This window comes from Motacilla alba, chromosome 5 (genome assembly GCF_015832195.1).
Source record: "Motacilla alba alba isolate MOTALB_02 chromosome 5, Motacilla_alba_V1.0_pri, whole genome shotgun sequence".
NCBI classification, from domain to species: Eukaryota; Metazoa; Chordata; class Aves; order Passeriformes; family Motacillidae; genus Motacilla; species Motacilla alba.
In genome coordinates this window covers 25,588,703-25,615,713 of record NC_052020.1, presented here as the reverse complement: position 1 = coordinate 25,615,713, position 27,011 = coordinate 25,588,703, and the positions used below count along the sequence as shown (strand labels likewise).

Below are 27,011 nucleotides of genomic sequence, written 5' to 3'. Positions count from 1 at the left end.
TCTTCTCTGCTAGGTTGGACTTGATGATCTCAAAGGTCTTTTCCAATCTAGTCAATTCTGTAATTCTGTAGTCAGTCTGGGACCTGGGAAAAAATCCTCAGTGTAGTTTTTCTTAGTCCTTTTCTGTTTCACTGTTTTCATTTCCTTACTTGTCAAATTATGCTATATTTCTAAATGTTAATTCCTGGGTTTGTAACTTTAAAAGTAGAGCTTGTTTTCAAAAGCCAAAACATTTAAGTATGTAGGAAGAAATCACTTTTTTCCCTTCTTAGAAAAGGAGAGGTACCACCCTTTCCTGAAGGAAAAGAAGCAAAGGGAATTTAATGTCCACAACACATCAAATTTGGATATCCCAGCAAAGTTTCTAGCAGTGAAACTATGGGGAGTTTCAAAGGAATTTAGCCTGCTTTCAGAAAAATGTTTCATAAGTAAATATTTAAATGATGATGTTGCATGGGTATAAGATTCTGGTCTGACACCTAATACTTACAGGATAGGGATCAATATTGCAAATTTTGAAGAAGGAGGAAATAGGTGTGAGGAAGCAATCATAGCAGTTACCAGAAAAACAGCAGTTTTATCTCTGTGTTTTTCCCATATATATTTCCAATATCAGATAACTATATTCTTATCCCCAGGAGACAGCATGCAGTGGGGGGAGGGAAAGAAATTTTAAATGTATTCAACATTAGAATTTTGCATATAGATGGTGAGGACAGATGCCAATGATGTCACCAAAACAGAAAAAAAAAAGTATGTTTTCTTTTTATAAGCAAATTTAGTGTCTTTTATTCCTCTTGTGGTAATATTATGATACCTCCTTATAACTTTTACTAAAATGAAGCATAGTAAAACATTTTTGTGAACCTTATATAGTCATGGTATCAAGAACATTTACTTACTTTGCTAAAGCAAATTTCAGATTATTTCCATTATTATTTTTAGTATTTACTTTTATCAGAATTAAGTCAAACCAAACCTTATTCTTCCCTGTCTCAGCAGATAGTTTGGGCTTGCTTACATGCTCTAAGGGAAGGTTTTTAAAACTGATAATAATTCAGACGTTTAGTACATGGTTAGAACAGAAAGATTTTCTGTGGTGTTCCAGCAATCTCAGCAGCAAGCCCATGACAGGCAGTGAGGGGCAAAATCTGTGGAGCTTGTTATACTTGGAAGAGAAAAAGCAGAAGAAGGTAGTGGATTTGCACAAAGACCTAAAATATATTTTATTCTAGAGAAATAAAAACTGCTCTTCTTGGAGTACAAATTTCTTTTGAGGCTGTGTCATTTTCCAGTGCATATAAATGTGAAGTTGTGGTATCCAATTTCAAGTTGGAACATAGTTGTGATAATGACTGAAATGTTTCATTCAGTATTTCTCCAAAAGCTAGAGCTAGCACTGCTGTCACATAACTGTGTAAATAGTATTGGTTTATTTAAAATTACTTTTTTTCTTAATTGAACTTTGTTTTTAATTCTCCATTAACTTGTACAAAAAATTCAGCAGCTATGCAATGAACTGAGAAACAAGGAAAAGCTCCAGAAACAAGGAAAGCTCCATGCTTTACAATGTTAGTAACTTGAAAATTTATTCCAGAAAATCTCAGATATCTCAAAAACCATTTTGTGGTTTTAAGCATCTTTGAAAGTCTTCACTTAAAAACAAATCTGTTTTATAATGAGTGGCCAAGTCTTTTGTGCTTTTTGTGGCTGAATATTAAATTCCCAATGATGGGCCATGATTCCTAATAGAAACAAACTTGAAAGAAAGTTTATACCTGCTGTACTCTGTGGGAGACCCCAGTATGTTACCTGAGGAGAGCTATGCAGTGTTTTGTATTTGAAATCAATGTGTCTCATTCAGAGCAGGAGTTAGGAGACCTGTCTAACAGTGTGGCAAAATGTGATGTGATTGGTGACAGGACAGCATTGTGGCATGGGAGCAAATTTTTATTCTGCTTTCAGACTGGTATAACAATTGCTTAAAACGTTGTGGTTCTGATTATAGCAGTGGCTGTTGTAAGATTTCTGTGTAAAATACAAATGGAAATTTTTTGCCTCAGCAGCTCTCCAGGCAGCAGCACTGTTGCTGCTACAGGGGCTGCTCTCCTCTGAGCCCATTGCCATTGCCTCTCCTGCAATTTATGCAACCATTTCCCTTTTGCAGCAATTTTCTTTCTGAGCACCAGTTTTCCTACTCAGTGTCAAAACCTTGGTAGCCAAGAGCATTTGCACAGACTTCTACTTGGGGGACTTAGTCCAAAGCTTTCAGTAGTCAGGAGGACTTTTTCCCAGTGCTGTAACATCCGAAGGAATTGAGCTTTGAATGCCCAGCGTCATTTGTGCTCAGTGGATTTCAGTGGGAGCAAGGCACGGAGCTCTCTGGTGGCAGCTGCTTATGAGTCACCACCCCACACCCCTGCTCTCAGATGTCTCTGTTCTCTTTCGCTAAGGAAAATTACCATCTCTACCAGTCCCTTGCCTTTTTCTTCCATCAGAGGTATACGAGCAGGAAAACTTATAGCTGACCCTTTCTTCAGGTATTGTTTCTCTGCTAACAGTTACAAAATAAAAGTCCTGGAGATAATTTTTTTTAATCAGAAATGGTAGATAAACCAAAAATGTATCAAGAAGCTACAGTATTTTTAAAGCAAGATTTAAAACACCAAAATAGAGCTCTAGCATGTGGCTCTATGTCTGTGCACCCCAAACAGCGTGGGTTAGATTCAGCTGATAACTTTTTATTTCTGTGTTAGCAGCAGTGGTGTTAATACAAATGGTAATTATAAGTGGTTTAATAGAGTATTTCAGTAGACAGACCTGGAGCCCACACATTTTTTTTCAAAGGAGAAAACTAAATCAAATAACAGTCTAAAAAAGAGATCTCTCATCCTTTCATACATTTGATGAGTAGGCTAGGTCAAAGGATTAAACTTTGAATGACAGAGTATCTGCCTTCTGCTTGTGTGAAACACAAGGCATAGCAGAAGCATTAATGTATTTCTTTAGACATTCTGGTGGTTTATGAGCCAGGCTTATTATAAACCTAGGCCTGTTGTACAGTGGCCTTTCACTCTTCTTGACTGCAATTGCTCTGATGGGAATGGATCAGGACAGAGCGGTTTGAAAATCTGACCTGGGTATGGTATTCATCTGTGCATTTTTCTATATATGCAAAATATTCACAGCCCAAAAATGGGCCAGAACATCAGGCCAAGTCTGGCTGTCAGTCCTCTTATCCACGGGCACCAAGGAGGGCTGAGTGGTGGCAGCAGTAAAAAAGTCCATCGAGCCGCTGAAGATCAAGCATCAAAGCAAGGTAGCGGCTGAAATGTGGGGTCTGTCCAAGAGGATCAGGGCAGGATCAGTGCACCTCAATGCAGCTCAGGAGGGACTGATGTTCAGTGCTGAGCCTCAGAGAGATTCTCAGATGGGAGCAGAGGTCCATCCAGGGCCTTTTAGTGTGGTCAGACCCTGGCAAGTAGGTGTGGATTACCCTGCACATGTGTTCAAACTTGGGAAGTCTGTCCTGCAGAAGATGCTCTGTGGGATTAAGCAGTTGTCCAGAGAATGAACATCATGGCTGGTCTTCTAAAGTAGCTGTCAAAGAACATCTTTTCCCTCTTATCTACCTTTTTAGACTGATACAGGATTGTGATGTTTTGCAAATCAAGAGTGAGGTCTCTAGATGGTTTTTGTTCTTGTGCACATCTATGGCTTAAAGGCACAGATTTACCCATGTCCTTTACTAGCCCTTTTCCAAAACATTTAGCATTTGTGTTGTTTAACTGATTCTGTTTCTTTCCTGCCTCTTGATTCTTTCACACTTTATCACTGATCTCAAATTCTTCTTCGATTTCTGTTACTTGCACTTTACCCAGGCAAAGTTACTGATTGGAATTTCTCATGCTTGTCCAAATACTTGTGATTCCATGAGCTCACAAAATGGATTACACATTACACACTGCTGATAAATGCCATCATTCACAGCAGGCTGATTTCCCAAAGTCTGTCCAGCCAAGACACTTCAGTGTGAACCTTATCCATGAGTAGTCTTTGCTCATGTCCCATCAGAGCCTGTAATTGGGAATTTTATCCTGCTGTCTTCTCATCGCTGAACAAGACAAAAGCCTGTGGGCAATTACATCCAATGAAAAAGAATAAATTCCTGTCAGCCTGCAGAAAAGCATAGTTTTTTCTTCATAATTGATAACTATATTCTTTATTCTTTTGCATTTGGCAAAACTGAGTATAACAGAATGTATGGGACAAGTAACTGGGCATTCATTTTTTTTAACACCAGAAGAGAGTAAGGGAACACTGCCTTTGAAAGCCTTTGAAACCTGTGTGAATTAGTTGGAAAATGTGCACACTTGAACAGTGTTAAAAGGTGCAGAGGTCAGATTCTTTATAACCACTTTTGTTGTCTGTTATTTGTTATTTTGGATGCAGTCTTTCTGCATCATATTGGTAGAACAGACAGTAAATAAAATTAATGCAGATAGGTTGGAATGATGGCCTGAAAAAATGACAGATGTAATGCACTTGGTACAGGTGCAAGCTATGACATTTTTTTCAGGAACAATCAGCTGCATAAATTGACAGCACTTCTTCTGAAAAGTTTCTGGAAGCTCACAGTAGATTGCAAGGTGAACTTGAGTTCATGGTGTTGTGTAAAAGACAAGCACTATATACAGGTACATGCTGAAAACTGCAGCAGAAAGTCACTCTGTTGTCTTCCCTCTGGCACCTTATTGCTTATTGCCGCTTGTTACCTCAAGTCTCAAAATTAGCAGAAGTGGAGAAAACCCAGAGGAGAGCAATAAGAATAATCAGAATCAAAAAGACACAGCTGTTGTGGAATGATCAGTCAGATCACTGTAGTTTAACCTTGAGAAGACAGAAACCCCAGGATGCAAAAGCTCTATAAACAGGCACTAGGCTGAAGCAAACATAAAAGGAATGATCTCCTGAGTGTGGTCAAGAGGGCCACTGTATGTAACAAGGTGTAGCAATAGCCATGCATTTTCAGGCTAGATGTTTGGAAAATCCTGCTAATGGTTGAGGTAACAAAGTACTGGTAACAGGATGCAAAGACTGTTTTGGGAACTCTTCTAAGAAGGAATCATATGGACACCTGTCAGACATGACAGTGATCTTGCTTGGGATTGCAAGGATGGCTTAGACTTTTGGAAGTCACTGCCTTGTGACTTAGTGATTGTGATAAGGAATGACAGGTCACTTTCTTTAGCTAGACCTGTTAATGCTTCTCATTCTTGCTCAAGACCACGGATTTCTAATAATTAATTTCTAGCTTCTGTTGCCTCCTGTTCATTTTTTTCCCCTCTCAAGTGTACTCTCAGCAGCAGAGTTAATACCTCTTCTTCTATTTATGAATCAAGATTATGGAATAATTAATTCACTGAGAAAAATAATAAACTTTTTTATAGGTTTATTTGAAAAGCAGTGACCTCGGAAGGTCTGTAGATGAAGTAGAGCAACTGATAAGGAAACATGAGGCTTTTGAGAAGCTTCTGGCATCACAGGATGAGAAGGTAAAAAAATAAACAACAAATATTCTACCAGCTAGAATTCTATGAGCTAAAATTATATATATATATATATATATATATATATATATATATATATATATATATATATATATATATATATGCTTTTTTTTTTATTTTGCTAACACTTTGAATTGGTGACAGGTATGAAATGCCTGACAGGCCTGATATGCTTAAACAAAAGATAAAATGGAGAAGCTTGGGGAAATAGAGGCAGAGCATTGGAGAACAACTGTCAAAACACTCCATGCCCAAGTCCTTGCAACAGATAGGAAAACCACTTTGTAAGCAGAATAGGGGGACTTGAAAGAAGAAATATTTAAAGCATGCCATATTGTATTATAGATGCAAGTTTCTGCTCTTTTCATTAAAAAAGATAGTGACTTTGAATGCAAGTAAAATAGAGTAGGTATTTTACAAAATGCAGTAGGTATTTTGACATTTTAAAAAGTTGTCAAATTATTTAAATATCCATTTGGTATACAGCAGCTGTACCAAGCAAGCAGCCTCTCTGCACCTTCGCAATAGCTCCTGAATTGCTCACCTGTGTGTAAAGGAATCTGCCTGGCTGGTGGCCACTGCTGTAACTCACCCAGGCTAAGGCTAAGCTTAAACCTGCAGCTGTGCCTGGGTTCCCCAGAATGAACTCCCAGGACTCTTGCCAGCTCCCTGCCAGGCTGATTGCTCATTTTGAGAGCTGCATTACAACACCTGGTTTCCAGAAAGCGATAAAATCTGAGCACTCCTGGATGTCATGCTTGCTCCATGACTCCTTGTGCTGGATAATCAGTGGTGTAGGAACTGCAGAAGCTACAATTTTAAATAATTCATGTAGCCAGGATGCACCATGGAGTCAAATGACAGCAATGCCATAGATGTAACATAGTACAGGGTGAGGGGGAATGCTGGTTAACTTGTCCCTGCTGTTCTTGGTTCATTACAGAAAAAAGAGAGTATTTTAACTATGAAAGGAGCTTGATTTTGTTTCTTTCACACCACTTGGAAGCATAAAAGTAATTTCAGATCTGTTGCCTTCTCAGATGATGTCTCTTCAAGAACAGGCAAGCAGGTTGGAAAAGGCTGATGGACTGGAAGGGCAAAAGATTCAGCACAAACTGGATGTCATTCATGAGAGGAAGCGTCAGATCAAGGATCTATCCCAGAGTAGGAGAGAGAAGCTGCAGACTGCCCTTCTTCTGGCTCTCTTCTACCAGAACTTGGAAGAGGTAAGAGGATTTTAGACTGAGATGGGGATGTAAAGCAGAGAAACCACCTACCTCTATTGGATGAAGTGCTCACTCTTGCCAGACATTATTGGGTGGATGGATGATCTACTCTGATGTGGCAACTCCTGCCACACTCATGCAAAAAGATGCTCTAATGCCATTCCTGTACTCTTGTTGTGGCATTTGCATATTGCAGCCACTTCAGTCATCAAAAGCTCTGCTAAAATAAAACAGTTGAAAGGAAAACTGCAAGCTAATACATATTTTTCCTTTGGTGGGAAAGAAAATGTATTTCCAGTCAGGATAAACACAAAGTGGAAAGCATTATGGCCTGGGCACCAAGCTTTATTAGTGGGTGATCATTGAAGGCCTTCAAAGCCCTGCTGTGGCTCAGCAAAGCTCTTGAGCTATTGTAGACTGGCTCTGCAGAGCATGTTGGTCTCTGTCTCCTGTTCTGGCCTTAGCCCTGTAACTGAGTAGCTCTGCTCTGTCACTACTGCTGGAAAGACAAACTAGGTCAGCCTTTCAAAGGGCAGCTCAACATGTGTGACTGAGAACTGGCATAAACAAGAGCACACAGACCCAGGGGCACAGTTTCAACCACTCTTGCTGGTCTGGTATCCACCCTTTCTGCTGCTGTGTCCCATGAAATGTCCTCAGTGGTTTACAAAAGCAGAGCTATCTTTTTCTTTCTCTTTTTCTCTTTTTCTCTTTTTCTCTTTTTTCTTTTTCTTTTTTCTTTTTCTTTTTTTCTTTTTCTTTTTCTTCTTTCTTTTCCTTCTTTTTTCTTTTCCTTTTTCCTTCTTCTTTTTTTCTTTTTCCTTCTTCCTTTTATTTTTTCTTTTTCTTTTCCATTTGCTTTTTTTTCTTTTACTTTTCATTTTTTTTCTTTTACTTTTCTTTTTTTTTTCTTTTCATTTTCCTTTTAATAAAATTTAGCAGAAATTATTTATACACCCCACCCAAATATTATTTGGTTATACTTCTACTATCTCATGATAGGAAAGTAATGAAAATCCATCAGTAATGGCCTGTCCACCTTTTGGACTAACAGAGGGGACTGGATGGTGCATTGCACAGATGTTGTAATTTCAAAAGAGCAATTTCCCAAACTCCTCTCGGTAGAGAAATTGTCAATGCCCTTCTAGAGGTACAATCAACCTATTAGGTAGGAATACTTATGCATTTCTTTCCATCTCTCTGTAATTGTCAAATCAGTGCTTGAGCTGGGGTCCCCCTTCATTCTTGAATCACACACTAAGAGCACGAGATTTGGCCCTGCATAGAAGAACACTTCCCTATTCTCATCCACTTTCTCCACATAAATTCAACCAGGAGTTCTTTGGGGAGTTTTTGCTCTCAGGTTACCTGCTAATTTACCTCACCAACCTAGAATCATTGCCTACTGTTGTAGAACATGAATGTCTCCAAGGAATTACAAAACAAAAATCTTTAAAAAAATCTTACTCAAATCAGTAATCTCTTTCTTTCTCTTTGTTGGATAGAATGGAATGTTTAATTTAATTTTAATTCTATTCTGGGTGTGTACAAGTTCATATGTGAGTATGGTCCCCACAGGAATGTTAAATTCGGAGATGAGTTTTGAGTTTGGCTGTGAAATCAATGAGGTCATTGCTTATTCTTATTAAGAGAACAAGACCCATAGCTCAGGTCCCACTCCCCTGAAAACTCTCTGTCCTGCAAACATGTTAAGTAATTTCTATTGATCAAACAGAATTTTTTGTGTCAGCAGAAATTAGTGATCACTGTCATCATTAAAATTCTTTTAGTTACTCTCTAGAAGCAATGACATAGAGAACTACACACATTAGTGCAACGAACCACAATAAGAGATCACCTGCAGTTTACAAAGTAAAACTCACCCTACTACAGTAGAAATTGGTGCTTTTCTCTCACTAGAAGTGAGACAGACTTACAGACTACACCCTACTGCCAAAAAGTCTATAGCTCAGTGCTAATCTGGAAGGCAAATGAGCAAGTTGCTACTTAGAAATATGTGTATTTAATTTATTGCAGAGGGAATATTATGAAGTTAAAAGTTTTGATTCTAAAGCTGGCTCTGTGTTTTAATGCTGACTTTGAAACTTGCTCATTATATTAGTAGTACTTCCTTTCCCTTTCATTCTGTAGATAAGAATAAAAAGACCATTCACATCTTTATCTCAGGGGAATGAGAGAGAGAATTAGTTGTTATCTCTAGATGTCTGGAGCAGGCGCATCCCTTTATATGCTTTGCATACTTCTGTCATTAAAAAATCAGTGTAATTTACAGTTTGTACTCGTGAGGTTGCAGTAACTGATGTTTTGAAAGAGTCAGATTCTAAACTGGTAGTGCCCAGATTTTTTATGACTCCCATAGAAATGTCTGGTCTTGTGTCTGTACTGAGCATAACACCAGTTTGTCTGTTGTCTTCAATTAAGTGAAAATGGCCGTCCAGACAACCCTTAAATCTTTCCATAGAAAGATCTTGGGAAAACAGATCAGCTTTGCTTCACATCTGAACGTGGGCACGAGGCCAGGAGAACGATCCCTCACCCTCTAGAGCCATCTTAAACAAGCTTAAATAAACCAAGGCACTAAGAGAGCAGATGTTCAGTCTGTCATTAAAGCCACTGCTTTTAATTAAAACGTAGGAGAGAAATCGACCATAAAGTCACTTTATATCCTGAGGATTGGTTTGTTTCTCATTCCAACTGCATTGATGAGCCTCCATTCAAATGAAGAGTCACTGAAGTGACACTGAAGCATGAGTGTGTGGCTGGGAATGGGAAAAGGCCATCGAGGAGGGTGCTGGAAATGCAAGCAGCACATGGCGATGTGTAGCCCTGGGCAAGTTTGACACGGCCTGTTTGAGTCTCTAACTGGGCTTTGGAGGGAAACAATTTCCAGAGAGCATGCTGCTAGTGAGAGCTATTTCTGCTATTGTTTATGGAATCTCAGCAGCTGAAACAACATTTCAAATCATTAATTAACAGAGAAAATCCTTCAGCTGACAAGTCTTGTGTGCACATAGTGCACAGTTCCACAAGGACGGACAAGATATTTTGAAGCTAATAAAGCTGCCCTTCAATTTGCAGCTCTTGTGTTGTCAAAACATTACATTACTTCAGTGCTCTGAGGACAACAGGATCAGTTACAATATTATGTCAAGTGTTCAGTTCCCAGTGTTTTGATAGATAGAAAAAATTTCCTTCAATGCTAAGGGCTAAAGTTCAGCAGAACTTCAAGAAAATTGTGGAAAACTTGTTATCCTATTCTTCATTTTATGCTGCATACTTAAAAATGCCCTTAAAAATAATTTTCTAAGAGAAACACATAACTTTTGCTTTGTTACCTCTCATAAATCACCTGCTTTTCTGAATCTGATATTCCTGACCAGACCATTTTGAATTTTATGAAGTATAAAAACAAATACAGTTGTATTTCCTTTCAAATAATCTGACTAGTGCCTGGGCCCTGTCTGCAAATCTTTATTTGGGTTGCATTTTCCATTTAGGTCTCACAACATCCCTGACATGAGGAAATGTTAGTGCTGTTTTATAGGCGAGGCACTGAATTCTAAAGAATCTTTACCCAGTTTGCAAGTAGGTCAATAGCAGAGATATCAGATGAAACTCAGAGCCCTAAACCCCCAGAATCAGTTGTCATAATCTCATTTTAAATATATACCATGCTGAGGCTCAAAGATTCTCTCTGCATAATCTAAAAGACTGTATAATCTGTTAATGCCTTGTGATAAAATCTGAGGTATTCAAGGAATTTTTCATTACTCCTGTGGTCAGATAAAAATTCATTTCATTCCTACCTGATTTTAACAAGATAAAATGAGTTCAGAAACTGGAGATCCACCTCAGCTGTCAGCTTGCACTCAATCTATCCAGCCCAGGTACAGACACTTGGAAATAATGGAGACATATCCTGGGAGGAGGCCCAGGATCCCAGGCAGTTGCTGTGCTAACTCGGGTGCCTCTCAATTCTGCAGGCAGAAGATTGGATCAGTGAGCGCATGCAGAAGCTGGAGGATCCCTCCATACAAGACCCCAGCAATCTGCAGGACAAGATGAAGCTGCTGCAGAAACATCAGGTCTTTGAGGCAGAGATTCTAGCAAATGAGGAAATCATCACAGCTGTTAATAAGGTGACCCTCTCACTCTGTTACTGTTTTTACAGATAATTATTGCTCATCCAGAGACAGACAGATTGATGAAATGTAAAGGATGAGTAGCTTGGTCTTCACTTCTCCATCAATTATCCTACTGGATCAACAAGAACCCAGTTGCTTTGCTATGGAGATGCAATGCTGTTTATTTACAACAGGGGCATACTTTATTTGCTCCATTCAGAGAGCTCCCATCTTTCCTTATAGCCTAAATAGGAAAATATATACTGACTTCTTCCTTGCCTGACAAGGTTACTCCTACAAAAGGCAAACAGGATTTCATGCCCAATTTGTGAATATTCTTGTTGGAACTGGGTGAATCATATAGCTAAAGGGCACAGTCTTCTGTAGTACTTGGTGCTCCCATTCCATGAACATCTTTCTTGGCAGGGAAATATTCAAATCCCAGTTTTCTATGATTCTAGATTACTCCAGATGTAAGAGCTTTCCAGCTGGCTTTATCATTTGGGTGATAAGAATTTATAGCAGTACTCGATTGTTCAATCCAGGTTAGGAAGGTAAAAGGCTCCTCCTAGGAAGGTCATGCAACATTGTAATCCCATTAAAAATTAGTGGCAACTTTAATTTTTAATTTCCTCTTCTGAATGTGAAGAAAGGAGAAGCCCTGGTATCAAAAGGCCACCCAAAATCAGGAGAGATCCGTCGCCAAGTCCGCATGCTTCAGGAGCACTGGGAGAAGTTGAAAAGAGCTGTTGCTGCTCGTGGAAAGATGCTGGAAGACAGTCGGGATTTCCTAGAATTTCTCCAGAAGGTGGACCAGGTGGAAGCCTGGATCAGGGAGAAGGCAAGTATTTATTCCAAGTATTTCTATAACCCAAGCAGCTCACTAAAGACTTGCTATTTAGCAATGGCATTCTGATAAATGTATCATCTTCCAGGATATTTGCCTAGCGATTTTTGTCTGGAAGAATCATGACATGTTCTACAAACAATATGAAAGGAATGACTGAACAAATTCCATGGAGTCTGTCCATACCAGAGTCAATTGGGTAGTATTAGCACATCTTCTCATGTAAAGGGTACACATGAAGAGTTTGTGATTATTTGGGGCCATCGCATGTGTCTCTACTGAGACAGAGAAATGAAAGCAGATTAGAATGGAAGAGACTTGAAACATTTGGTAGCTGTATATCAAATCTGAAAGTTTCTCTTTGTGGGAGTGAAGAATCACTTTCATTCAGAAGTTTTTTCCATAGCCAGTAGAAAAGGGAGTTGGGACCAAGTCTCGTAATTATCTAAAGATCAGAAGAGGCTATTTCAGAAGCTGTAGGTCGGTGATTTATGGACACATCACAGAACTTATTGCATCAGGTTAAGCATTGGGAGTAACTGTGTTCTTGTACTCTTCACCTACGTATTTGTCTGCTGCTTATTTCCCCAGGAGGTCATGATTAATGTGGGTGATGTGGGAAATGACTATGAACACTGCCTGCAGCTCAAGAAAAAGCTGAATGAGTTCCGTGGAGCAACATCAGGGGTAAGAGGTGTTTTCCATGCTCATGTCTTGCAGGGCAAGCAGCTGGTAACTTTTCAGTCCAGTTAGCAAGTACAGTTCTGAGGAGTGCTCTGAGGAGGTGTAAGACCAAAGTGATAGGAAGCATCACTACCTCAAAACTCATTTTAAAAGATAGAATTTTCTCTTATTATGCCTTCTGCTTTGAAGATGTCTAGGCAGAGCTGTCAGGCACTCATGACACAGCATGACATTTCAGACTGCATTAAATGACTGGAAAACTCGCTGTGTGAGCCTGACTTTGAGCAGATTTTGTTTGGTTCATGCAGTCTGCAAAGTCCCAGTGATTTCCACCCAAAAATGATTTAAAAATAGTGGTTTCAGCCATGCTTGTTTGAATCTGAGAACTGATCTGGACCTTCCATGAACAAGCCTGTAAAAAAAAAATACTGTTTTCTCTATTTCTATCCTTTATTTCTCCATTTTCCTCCTCCTGAGGAACAGTCTCATTCTCATACTCCTTCATCCAAATTAAGCACATAAATCTGGGGGCCTCTGTTGACATAGCACACGTGGTTATGAGTAACACGTGGTTACTCATGAATCATAACATTAATAACCAGATATTCAGTAAAACAGAGCTTTGGATAACAGCCATGTGACAAGACACCTGCACTCTTCACCTTTCAAAGCTGAGATCTCTGTCCCCCTTTCATGGTGCTGAGTCGTGCCAGCTGCCTCTCCTGCCCCAGTGAGATGTGCCAACTTAGACACCAAACCTGGGGAACAGAGGCCTCCTTGTCATGTGTTCAGCTCCCACCATGAGAGCTGTGAGGCCATATATTGAGGGGATGCATTTGCAGCAACCTCTTGCTCTCTCTGTTTATGTGAACTGCCACGGATGAGGACTAAGAGGTCTGTGTGTCACACAGGAAACATTACTGTGCTGATTTGCCAGTCTGGAAATTGAGGGAAAGGTCTGGAAAGAGATACGTTACGAATTTGTGAGTGATGTTTACTCTAATGTAGTCTCCTAATATTCTTTATCCTTTATTTGCCTGTTATCTTGTTGCTGATTCTTGTTATGGCAGCTCCCATCTTCTACTTTTGTTGCCTAGTAACAGAAGGGCACAATCCTCTTCATCGCAAAGTAGCAGTGTGACACCAGGGAGAAACCCTGAGCTCCCTATTCCAGAGCCCAGCAGAATTTCGTGACAGTGCATTCACTCTGGATTTGGATAAAGAGCCAAATTATTTGGCTTCAGTACCAGGGAATTAGTAAATTGAAGAGACATTCATTTTACTCCCTAGCTGTAAATGGCTGGTTTCTACCAGCTGACTATGAGCTAAGGGATTGAGCAAGGGCTCTTCTACAGCTTGTACCAGCCAAAAGAAGGATGATTAATAGGGCAGAAACAACCCAGTGTTCCAGCCAGCATAAGCCTCTGAATAGCAAAGTTTTTCCACAAACTAAGGTAGATTTTGTGTGCCACTTTTGAAACTCTTGGCCTTAGACAGTATCAGCTTGTAGCCACTGCTCCTGCGACACTCTGAATGTGACTCCTGCAGATAGAAAGTGGGACAGTTATGCAGTTATGCCCCGACAGCTGATGCTCAGTTATGCAGCGCTTCCTAGGGTGATACAAACACAAGGAGGTTGCTTCTGGCACATTGTGTGCATCCATCCACTCTGGGTTTTCCCACTTGAAAAATCTGGGATCAGGGTAGGGAGTAATCCTCCTGCATTGACGGCTGCCAAACTTTCTATTCATTGTGCTGCTATTATTTCCCAGGACAGGAGGCTGTAGGATTTCTGAAGAATATCTGACTGTCTGCTGGTTTCTCTTGTTTACTTTATGGCTGTGCATAATAGGAAAGCACATGTGGAAGCATGCATATTGGTATGGATGCAGCATAAACAAAACACAATGCAGTGAATACTTACATTAACAGTGTGCTGACATCTTGCAGCTGTTCTTCTTTACACCAGTGATTGTTTCCCTGCTAAACTTGTGATTTTTATTGTCCCAGAAAAATAAAGAATGTTTCTGAATCTTGGAGCAGTGTTCAGCATTGGCATAACAAAAATTATCCTACTGTACTCTAGATTATAAGGGCAATGTGCAAATATTATCCATTCTATGGTATGTACAGGGGAAGCAAGTCTCCCAGAAGATTTAGCCTTAGAAGAAAACACAGTGACATAGGTTGTCTGGGATTCTCAAGGCTGTATGGATTTTGAGCCTGTTATCTACAGTACAGAAGGCGCTCCAGGACAGGAGCTTACCTAGGTAAAATAGCCAGTAGGCCCAGGAGCAGGAGCCCATCAGTCACTACCTGTCTGAGAGAGGAGCAATCTGCCACACATCAGCTCTTCAACAGCAGCCACCTCTGTAACCAGCAACTGCATCTGTGTTTCTTCACCAAATGAACCCTTGCTGGAATAGCTGCCTTAGAAATGAGGGTCTGAGAGACTGAGGGCCCTCACCTAGACCAAGATCATTGTTGCATCTAGAGCCATTAATGTTCTTTCTTGCCTTTACTGTCTAATCATCAGGCACATGGTAACACCAGCAGTTGTAGCAAAGCAAACTCCATGTGTCTGAAATGTTAGTGGGGTAAAACCATTTCTTGTTGCTGCTTGTGTTGATTTTCACATCTCAGGGGAAAACTGGGTCACAAGCAATTTGAACATGTACCTTTGTTCCTTTTCTCACTTTATAGGAGTCAACAGTGGACGATGCTCACATCAGGACTATCAATGCCCTGGCCATGAAACTGGAGAGACAGAACAAGGAAGAAACAAAGACAATCTATGAGCGCCGAAAGCAGCTCAATGAGAAGTGAGTATGCTTTCAAATGGTCCCTGTAAAGCAAAAAAAAAGAAGGGAAAATTAGGTGTCTTTGGCTGAGATAATTGGAGGAATTGGAACATTTTTCTTCTTTAATATCATAGCTACCAAATATCAGACCCTGGAGTTGTCTTTCCAGAACGCCCAGAACAGGTAGCTTAGAAGGATTTTTAATCCAGGAGTGTCAAAGTCACGTTTCTAGCCTTGGAGTCAAATACTCTGTTTCTCATTGCTTGGCACACAAGATTCATGAAGACACTTCCATCCATTCACACTGTTGTCCTGGTGAATTGCCTTGTGCTTTTGCTGCTCCACAGCCCCCTAGCTAACAAACAAAAGCATGAAGGTATCAACTGTGAGATTATTGAGAGTTTAAGGAAACTGGATCAGTACTTTTTAGCTTTTAACCCCCATGCCTTCCTAAAGACATGGAATAAATCACCAGATAGTCTTCTCAGGCTAATGCTTCTTCCCTGTGATGAGCCCCCTATTACGGAGAATTGGAAGATCAATACATGAGGTAGTTCAGAAAACTTGTGGTTTTGTTTAAATATGAGCATCACAAAGCCCAGTTGTGGAAATCCTTACCTCTGAAATACATCTCTAAAATATTATTTCCAATTACAGGTGGAACAGTTTTCATGGTAACCTGAATGCATACAGGAAGAAGTTAGAGGGAGCCCTAGAGATTCATGCTTTAATCAGAGAAATAGATGACATCACAGAAAGAATTACTGAGAAGGTAAGTTTTCCAGTTTTGATTAATTTAAATGGAAAAATGCTCTATCAATCTTATTCCTTCAGAAAATGGAGGTAAAAATGCTGATCGGGAATTATAATTTTGATATTAACAGAAAAAAAGGCTATATAAAAACAAATTATTTCATCAATGCAAGTAATTATATTTATGTTAGTAGGCAAGTGATGCTACTTAAGATTACAAGACTTTTGGCTTGATATTTTTATAACAAAGTTAAAATGTATTTCTTCATTTTATGGGATTTAATTTCTTAGGATCCCAAGGATAAATTTTATTTTTTATATTTTCATAGCACACCTGAATTTCTGTGCAACAATTTATTGGGAAATATTTTTCTGGTTTGATATATGGAAGAAAAACAAAAAAAAACCAAAAAAGAAAGACTGAGAAAACCAAGGAGACACGCCTGTCTTTGTTTTACCTGTGAATGGCCAGAGGCGCCTTAAGCAGGATTATGGGTGTTCAAAAGAGATGTGGATTCTTGTTTCATCTCTATAAAGAGAGCAGACAGTGTGCTCTATTGCTATTTTAAAAGACAATGAGAATTTTTAGATGGCAAAGCAAAGAGGTGAAGGAGGAGACTTTTTGAAATAATTAAGATACAGATCCTTTTGTTTGGTGTCATCTTCACCATTTTCACATCCCACTGCCCTTTCCAGAGTGTATTGATACAAGCACTGGATTATGGAAAAGATGTGGAAAGCGTGGAAAACCTGATTCGAAGACATGAAGAAATGGAGAGAGAAATCAGTGTTATTAAGTCCAAAATGGAGGTAATGAGTACAGAAGTACAAAAGATACTGAAAAAAATTGCACTTTTTTTCTTGAAAATATGGTGCAAAAATCATTGTTACTCTTCAGATTGATTTGCAGGAATTTTCAGCAATGCAAGTGCAGCATAAATTTCTTCTCATGAAAATACTATACTGCTTAATCCTAATTTATCTTAGCAAATATTATCCCAACTCTATTTCTGTTCAGAACTTAAATGCAAACCCCATACTGCACATAGTTTCCTGACACAGACATCCAACACAGAAATTCTAGGTTATAATTGCCTGCCCGATCCACTCTGGCTTTTGTAAAAACTGGTCAGTTTGCATCATCATTACTAAACTGAGCATTAAATATGGGTCTAAGCTCCTTTATATGTGTATTTTTTACTAAAAAGAAATATATCCTATTGAACAGTAGTAGAAATTCAATGACAACCTCTCACATTTTTTCAGTGTTGGCCCTTTCATATAGAAAATATGGAAAACTTTTTCTTTACAAAAATATAATAACTGGGGTTTTTTTAAGGATTAAAACCAGCCTGGCATATTTTCTGTTCTGCATAATTAAAATTCTTCATTTTCATCAACGTGATAGAATTTTGCAAGAAAGTTTTCAACTTTAAACCTGAGTTGAAGAGCATCCATCAGACTGCTAATAGAAGTTAGAATTAGCACTTCATTTTCCTATCTATTTGTTCATATTCTGCAAAACTGTTTTCTAAATTGTAAATCAACTTTCGTGCATACAAAGCAATGCCTGCACATGAATGTTCGCTCACAAATGCATGTGTATTATTTTTTTGCATATTATATATCCCTTTGTAAATTTTGTTACTGTTATTTTATTACCTGCCTTTGAGAGTTGAGGTCTTAAAATGAACTATTTTTCCTGAAAGGAAACTCAGGAATGAATGTAAGTATTTGGCATAAATTTACCCCACTATAAATCTCTTCCCAGCCACTGGAACTGGAATCTTTCCGCCTCTCCACAAGGAATCCATCCATAAATGACAAACTGACTATGAAGCAACAGGAGATGAAAAACAACTGGTTCCGACTCCAGGGACAGGCCAAACAAAGGTGAAGATTTAGAGTTGTTTGAATATCTCTCAGCAGGAACAAAGCTGCTCCCTGGGATCTAAACCCTACTTTCCAGAGGTCTTTTAAAGTTTTTAAGGATTTTTAAAAATTTTACATAGGCAGCTAAGACACCTACATTGGGAAAAGTGTGACTTGATACACAAGAAGTTCCACTGATGTGACTTTGGGAAAACTAAGACAATGTTTTTGTGGTTTATCCCATTAAATAATGTTACTAAAATGCCTCCAGACTATCAAATTAAATCTATCATAAAGCTTTTGTGAAAGACTTATTTTTGGAGAGTGCTTGAAGACTTTTTTTTTTCTCAAATCTTTCCAAAACAAGAAAGGCGTAATCCTGATCTGTAATCATTGCTGTAAGCAACAGATATGAAGGCTTTTTTACCTTTCTTGTGCTCATGAACTGATGTAAAAATATTAATAAATGTGTTGTCTCCAAGGCAGTGGGCATCTCCTGTGGTTTTGGTTAATATGAGGAACTCTTAGGAACTGTAAGGGAAAACGGGAATTAATTTCATTTGGCTTCTCTTAAGATATTTCCCTCTGCAAATGGGGAGGGAGGGGCAACTAGATAATTCCGTGTCAGATGATGCTGAACTGCACCTTGTGTGGCAGGAAGGAGAAGCTGGCAGCCTCGTACCAGTTGCAGAAATTTAACTTGGAGATGAAGGAGATACTAGACTGGGCCCAGAACACCAGAGCTTTGATGGAAGCAGGGGGGCTGCCTAAAAGCGCAAATGAAGCCGAAAGCATGATTGAGGAGCATCAGGAGAGAAAGGCAAGTATCTTCTGTGGCTCCAGTTGCACATACTGGGAATCTTTCTGTGTGCACAGCATGCCTCTGTCAGTAACATGGTAAAAAAACTGTTTTCAGTACCAGGCTGGGGTTAGAAATCACCTACATCCTGACAAAACTGTCCCATGGGCTCTTTGGCAGCTCCTGCCTTCGCAAAAAGGCTCAGAAGCCCCACGAGCTCTCACCTCTACTGCTGTCCAAGCCTGATGGTGAAAAACAGCTTCAGTCTCACATCATGCTCACTGCTCATCTCCTTATTCATATTGCTAAAGAACTTAATGCCTGTTAATCCTTGCTTCGAGCTAGATTTTTTCATGTGAACTTAATTTACGTCAGAAAAAAATAAAAGCAGCAGTTTGTTTCACATAGCAAAGCAAATTACCAGTGAATGGTGCTACACATTCAGTTCTGAAACACTTCATATCCCAGTAATAATTACCTTACTAATGTTTTGGTGACTACTTTGGCTAATCCTTTTGGTTTCTTATCTGAAAGGAGTGAAATTTTAATTAACATTAGGAAAAAAGTCAATATTTTACTTTTTCCCAAGAATCCTAGTTTTCTTTCAGCTGTTGTGCTACATTATTTTTGTAATTACTTCTTCTAAAAATCCTGTTCACAGAATAATTACCGATACCCAGTGCTTTGTGGGTCCCATTATTAACACAGTTCGTAGATTCTGATTAATTTTCTAAACCTGAATTTAATGTGAAGTACCTCCTTCTTTAGAGTCATCCATTTTAACAATGTTTTCTCCTATCACTTAACAATGTTTTTGCTAATAATTCTTTGTCATATTAGAAATATCACAAACCACTGATGCAGTGTGCTCCAAATTTAAATGGTGGCAAGATCTAAGTCTTTAATATCTGTTAGTCAAGGAGGCCAAATGGCTCTAAGGAGACAGTCACAGAGAAAAGGAGGAATTCAGGCATTATGTTTTTATGCTGACTAAACTAAAATTATAGACAAGGCAAGAAGGAGGGGTTTTTTATTCTGGTTAGTGGCTCAAACCAAAGTCCATTGGAGAGACTGGAGTTGAACATGAGAAGCTAATATGAATTTTTAAAATATTTTAATTATGATTTTATAGATATGAATGGGCAATGCCACCATCCCAAAAAACTCTAAAGGGAGCAGTTCTAATTTCAGAAATTTAATAGTACATGCCATAGTGTTTAAGGTAGTTTATGAGTGAATACATCATATTATTTCAGTCCATAGTTATTTTCATTTTCAAATTGCTTACATTAGAATTTCCACATTCAGTTTTCAGGGATCATAATTGCTTTTTATTCTTTCACCTTCAGGATTCAGTATAAGGATATAATTCCTTCCTTAGACCATGTGCAAAAGTTAAATGTGTTTCATTTTAACAAGACAAAATGAGATAAAAACCATGTCTTTAACATAAAAATCCAATGCAAACTTCTTTGTCAGGAGAGGAAAAGTTTTAGGCACTGTTTCTTAAAAGCACCACTTTTAGACTGGGGGATGATATTATGGATGTTTGAAATTGTGTTAATTTATATCTCAGCATTTTCCAATCTGTTTCTAACTAAATCTCAATCTGCATTTGTAGGAAAACAGTTGTTCCTGGACTAATAAAGTCATTTATTGTTTACATTTACTCTCTCTTAGGCAATTCTATGCCCTTCCAGTAACATGGCTCAAAGAGTAATGATTTTCCATGCAAATATTAGTGCTGGAAAGTTACAGCCCAAACTTTTCCCCTTAAGGCTTGTATTCTGAACAACTGGCTTTTCATAAACCCTTGACATCAACATTAATAATGTATTTTAGGAGGAGATTGAAGCCCGAATAGAAAGATTCAATGCTCTCAGCGACTATGGTAAAGAACTTGTCAATTCTGGTCACTATGCAACCCCTGAGATTCGCCAGTCCCTCTCCAGACTGCAGCAAGCCTGGTCTGAACTGATCCAGGCATGGAAAGAGCAATATATTAAATTGTTTCAGGCACAAGACTTACAGGTGAGTAAAATGACATTCAAGAGAGGATACACATGCCACTGGCAGTTTTTCTTGATATAAACAGCAAATTTATGAGATGGTAGGATGAAAGATGTGCTAATAATACCCAGTTTTTCATCTATATTTCACTGGTTTCTGGAAGGCATGCTGAGGGCCAAGCACATTCAGTGGTGACAGGACTTTGAGAAATTTTTCCTCTACAAATCATAGAAATTTCTGTGAAATATGTGCTAATATGTTTTTCAAAGACTGCAAAACTTAGCAAATTTTGGTCAAACTCTCATACATCTGGAAAAAGACACATACTTATGACACAATATCACTATTCTTCTAAATTTTAAGACCTGCCCAAAAAGACATGGAGCCAGACAAGTACTTAAAAAAAAAAAAAAAAAAAAAAAAAAAGAAAAAGAAAAGAAAAAAAATTAGCATGGACAGAATACTGTATTTTTCCTGGCTTTTTTTCCTTATAAAATAAGTACTTTGGCTGCAGTTTTCCAGAAATACTTCTCTGTAGCAGTCATCTCACTTTAAAAATTTCTGCTCAAACAGAGATTCTACAATGAAGAATGTCAAGTCCTTTAAATAAGAACTGGGCTACTAATCCCATCTAAAATCATCACATATATGAGAACTTTAATCTTATGGTATGGGTAGTTTCAATGCTTTTTCATTTATTATGGTAATTTTTGAAATAACCATGAAAGTTTGGTTTTTTCAGTGTACTCTGCTGAAGTCAGGTTGGCTTCTGCTTTACAGCATCTCAGCATATTGTCATGTTTGTGACTGTTGGGTTTTTTCCTTACACAGAAATTCTATGGCTATGTGGAACAGATTGAGAGCTGGCTCAGCAGCAAAGAGGCCTTCCTAGCTAACGAGGACTTAGGGGTATGTGCTCTGAGAAACTACAATTTTCTCTGCCATCAGTCTGGAGGAGAGGGGACTGTACAGTGATGTGCTCTGAATCTTCCTGTGCTCTTTCTCCTTCTGAAGTTACTGTTCTGCCCTGTTGGTGGTTTAGGATCAGATTTCTTTCCTTGGTACTCTACACAGGATGGGAATCTCACCCCTAAGAGTAATGGAACAATCCAACTGCTCTGAGTATAGCAGGAAAGTGAGACTGCATAGAAGCATAGAATTCTAGTATGGTTTGGATTGGAAGGGACCTGGAAGATCATGTTTCCAACCCCCCTGCCATGGGTGGGGACACCTCCCAGCAGCCCAGGTTGTTCAATGCCCCATTTAGCCTGGCTTGTCTTACCTGACCCAAATACATTTGCCAGCAGTGTGCAAGTCATCCCTGCTGTCACTGCTGGCATACCCAGTGTAGCTTTAACTTACCTACCACAGGTATCAGTAATGCTGCGATAACTGAAACTGCAGACTGATGCATGGGCTGCAAAAGCTGTTCAGGATGCTGGATATACATTCTGACACTTAGCTCACCCTACACCTTGTATAGGTAGTGCTACTAAATTAATTGCCTCTGTGGGGGCTACAAAAACATCTCAGAGTTCTGTGTGTTTGCAGTCCCTTCATTACAGTATATGAGACTTAGAAGGACTCATCCAATCCTATTTAGCGCAGCAAAGTGTAGAAAATGCTCTGTGAGTAATTTCCCATCCAATGACTCATGCAAGCACACAGAAGTTTAGTGTTTTTTCTGACCCATTTGATGTGAGCTTATTGCTTCCTCTAGAATAGTGGAGAAGCAGAGTTTCCTGGGATAACAACATTTTGATCCCACTGTTTCTATAATTAAAGTGCAGAGGGGTGCTGAAAGGAGAACTCTGAGTCATTAATATTGGGATTCACAAACACTACAAGAAGTGTTTCTCTGCAGATTAACTGTAATGTCAAACTCCAATCCTCAAATTCGAATATGGATCTGAGCTCTTCCAAATTCCACGAATTGAAACTGAGACTCTAATTTTAACCTCTTTCTGTGACATACTTGTTCACTTAACTCTGATTTCAGTTTGGCATCCCAAGTTTGCTTTCAACATGGCATCTGTCTTAAGACTGATTTAAAATTAGGGGCTGATGTTTCAATTCCTGAGAAGTCATGTGTTTTAAGCAACACAACAATATGCACTAGAAGCTAAGCATCCAGCACAGAAATAATGGCCTCAGACCTTGCATGGAACATTATTTAGGTCCCAAGTGTCAGATCAATGCCAATCAATTCCAAGGAACAATAAATTTTCTTGACAACTACTTTGCAAATCTGGGGTAAATGCCATTTACCTTCTGGATTATCAGTATTTTGGATGGAAAAACTTTGACTGAAAGCAGCTTCCCTTTGTTGAATTCTCTCCAGGACTCAGTGTCTAGTGTGGAGAGCCTGCAGCGGAAACACACACAGTTTGAAAAAGCCCTGGAAGCTCAGATGGAGAAAATCAATGAGATGGCTTCATTTGCTCAGCAGCTAACACAGAACAAGCATTATGACTCAGAAAATATCAGCAGCAGATGCCAGGCTGTTCTGAGGAGGTGAAGTCAAATCCTTCCCATGCCAGCCACCAATCTCTTCTGCAATGAGACCCTCCTCCTGTTATCATTATCTTTAAATGAATTAAGAGAACTATAAGCTGGTTTGCATTTGCTCAACTTCATGCTTCGCTCTGGGGTCTCCCCAAATTGGCTGTATTTCATTAGTAGGCTTCCAAAATGCAATTAAGTGGAGGGGGAGCAGGATTCAGAAAAAGGCAATTTCTCTTTAATTCTGTATTCTGGCCTGACCTTAGGGACAGTGCTGCAAACAGAAGGCCTGCCATGCCATTAAATGCTTCATTATCATTAAATGCCATCAAGAAAGGTCATTTCCTAGACAACTGCTTTTCTCTGCTCTAATGGGGTTGATCTTTAAGCCCCACTCAAATTATCCATTAGGGCATTTGCAAATTTTCTGATCAGATCTTGCCCTCTCATGTGAATTACTTTATTGCTACTAGCAATTTGCATATTATTCATCTTAAACAAGTGCTGAAGTAAAAGCAGTTGTATTCACTGCTGTGGTAGATGAAAAGAGCTACATAAAAATTATGAATAGAGACTGGAGGTGCCTTTTGATTCAAGTTAACATACTGATTTGTTAATGTTGTCTAATTTGATACGATTTATTAATATCTCACATCTGCATTAACACAAATAAAGTGCTGCAGGTCCAAAAATTTGAAAAAAAAAAAAAAAACAAAGGATGGTGTAGCTTTAGTTTATCCATGACAAACACCATCACATTTGCAGGATTTCCACATAAGAAACATGCTGAATTTATGTTCTCTTGAACCCTGAAAGGCAATAATGGATCTTTCTAGAGGCAGATACGATACACACAGAACTTGTGGGCAGTTTAAACATATCTATCGGCTCACAATCTTTCCTACAGTGTCCTGGGCATCTTCTCTGACAGCCCAGATCAAGGATATCATGGATATTTCCCTCCTAGGGAATGGAGGATTTGATCATGTATGTTTTAGAGGTGAAATTTGAAAACCCTTATCTACCTAATTCACTCTGTGACTTTTACCTCACACATCTGTCTTCATCTCAGAAAACAGAGACTGCTGGAGAATGCTGCTGCTCGCAGACATTTGCTAGAGGAATCAAGGCTTCTGCAGAAGTTCCTGAAGAATTCTTTTGAGGTACAATTACACAGGATTCATAATATTCTGGTTTCTTAAAACATACTGTGCTGCATAGATCTGAATGCCCAGACAGATTTACTGTGAGGAAAATCAAGGAACTGAGCCTGGAATGAGATAAGAATGAAGGGATATTTTTTGATTCTTCCCTCTAGACTAGTGTAGTAAATGAACGATCTACTGTACATTGGACAACAGCCAAATGCAGAAGAAATAAATGTGATAAAAGGAAATGTGCCACTACTAGGAAAAAAAAAATAAGAAGAAGAAAAAAATTAGTTCTTTTTTTGTGAGATTCTGACAATGGGTTAGAAATAGGGTGATCATTGTCTATGCTGCTCCCCCATGCATGCATGTGCCCATGCATTTTCTCACTGCATGGAGGCTTTCTGATGGAGACAGCTCCCTTCCAGACAACAGTGGTAGTAAACAAACACATAGGGGTGACCTCATGAAGGGCAGGAGGAGCTTAGGGAAGCAGAACCTCAGAAGGACAACTCATTTTGATCCCCACTTACCAGTTCCCTGTTTTACACATATAAGAGCTGGAGCTGAAGGAACTGAAGAAACACTGAAGATTTTGTTTACTTCTGTTCTTCTCTCCCCACAGGTGGCTGCCTGGATTAACGAGAAGAATAGCATTGCCCAGGATGACAGCTGGAAGGATCCAAGCAATCTGCAGACCAAACTGCAGAGGCACCAGGCTTTCCAAGCAGAGATCATGGCCAATAGAAATCGTTTGGACTCCATCAAATCAGTGAGAGAAGCGGGGTTTTGGGCAAGGGTGGGCAACTGGCATGAAAGACTCTGCAGGCAGTGTGAGTTACAGTGATCTCAGACAAGGGAGGGGGAGTCACTGTCCTCTCACTGGCATTGTCCATGTTGTCTCTGAGTATACTGAGAAGCTTATTTTTTTAGTCCATCAAGAATTTTCTGTGTCCATCTCTTTCTTCACTTTCTGTCTCTTACTATCTAGTGTGAGCTTGCTGTGCATATTCACTGTGCATGCAATAGAAACAGATGGGGGCCTGCAATAAAAAATTCAATCCACTGACTTTAGGGACATCTCTCTGGGTGAATGACACTTTAGAGGTATCCTTGTTTATTTCCAGCAGAGAGGCTATCTGATTGGATGTACAGCCTTAGCAAGACATATAAGATGTATCCCACAAAAAGGATAGAGATTTCAAGTGCTTCCTTTGCAGAGACACGTTAGTAGGCGAGATACGAAGGAAGCCTGACAAGACTTGTCAGATATTTGGCAGAAGCTGTGATCAGATGATAAGTTTGGAAGGACAGACTGTAACATGTTTATTAATTTTATTTTCAGCACAGTACTTACTAGATGTATTTTGCAATAGATTACTACTGGATTAAAAGGAAATTGCCCTCTCCAGATTCACCTGCATCTTAGAAACACCTCCCCTTTTCTTTTTTCATTTTTCTTTTATCTTTTCTTTCTTTTCTTTTCTTTTCCTTTCTTTTCTTTTTCAATCCCCCTGTTTGCAGACACAACAAGAGGGGGTTAAAGGGTAGACCTACAATCCTCAGTAAAATTATCTGATTTTAAAGACTTGTTTGCACAATCTCTTTCACATTATTTCATGATGCCCTGCCTTCTTTGTTGGGAATAGTCCTAGTAGTTGCTCTTTAGAACACCTACTGACCTGATATAGCACCTTTCACTTGCTGCACCTCTTGCTTCCCTTGCTGGGCAGTTTCTGCCCTAATTTCAGTAAGCCTTTTGTCTTTATAAGGTTTTTCTCTGTCTCTGCAATCCTTCCATCTATTATGTCAGGAGGTGAAGGTTGCAGCTGGCCCTTTACATATGAGTGCTGGTAGACTTTGATTATGAAGGCAAAAGTGATATATTCTGGTGCATTCAGCAAAGGAAGAATGTGTTGCCTGTTCCTTCTGACGTAGGAAGGGGAGAAGATGCTCCATGAAAGGCACTATGCCCCAGAAGCCATTCAGTCCAGACTACAAGAAATGGAAGAGCTATGGGAGGAGCTGCTAGCAAGTTGCCAGGATAAATGGACCAAACTGCAGGACGCTTACAAGGTAATGCCAGCGGTTACAGGGATGCCAGTGGCTGGATCTTGGTGTCTTCCAGAGACAGCACAGCTGCCTTGCTACATTGTCTCATCTACAAGTGTGTCACTTGATACAATCCAGCCTGATTCCTCAAGATCATTACTGCAAAGAATCAACTAAGTGTGGGCTGACTGAATGGAATTGGCAGGATAATTGGAGATCCCTATGGAGGGAAGAGGATTTGTAGGCTAGGCTCATTCTGCTTTCTGCTGCTGGTTTAGATTCAGATTCCAGAAGAGTTACTGAGGAAACATGTGTTTACTCATATGTGTCTACTCTGCATCTGTCTCAAGGGCATCTTTTCTCCAGCACATTGAGAAAGAAACCTACAGCTGCTTTTCATTCTTCTAGCTCCAGGCACATGAATTCTCATGACTGTGAGTTGTGCTTGCTTGGGCTACCAGAAAATCTGTGGTTATAAAACAGAGCTCTCCCTTTAAATGTTCTTTTTTTTTTTTTTTTTTAAAGATGCTATGTTTGTGATCTGCATTTGTCCAAAACAAGTAAGATAGGCTATTGATGTTTAATGCATCTGTTCTTGTTTT

The 27,011-nt window shown here is 39.2% G+C and overlaps 1 protein-coding gene across 1 annotated transcript in view; it reads left to right on the top strand.

The window, feature by feature from the left end:
• Positions 1-27,011, top strand: part of SPTBN5 (spectrin beta, non-erythrocytic 5) — a 91,036-nt gene that overhangs the window by 46,296 nt on the left and 17,729 nt on the right. The window contains 16 exon segments of the mRNA XM_038139264.1: positions 5,451-5,555; positions 6,611-6,796; positions 10,801-10,956; positions 11,591-11,782; positions 12,380-12,475; positions 15,176-15,294; positions 15,931-16,045; positions 16,723-16,836; positions 17,798-17,919; positions 18,556-18,718; positions 20,540-20,728; positions 21,539-21,616; positions 23,049-23,221; positions 24,282-24,372; positions 24,983-25,129; positions 26,296-26,433. Coding sequence (XP_037995192.1) covers positions 5,451-5,555; positions 6,611-6,796; positions 10,801-10,956; positions 11,591-11,782; positions 12,380-12,475; positions 15,176-15,294; positions 15,931-16,045; positions 16,723-16,836; positions 17,798-17,919; positions 18,556-18,718; positions 20,540-20,728; positions 21,539-21,616; positions 23,049-23,221; positions 24,282-24,372; positions 24,983-25,129; positions 26,296-26,433 — 2,184 coding nt within the window.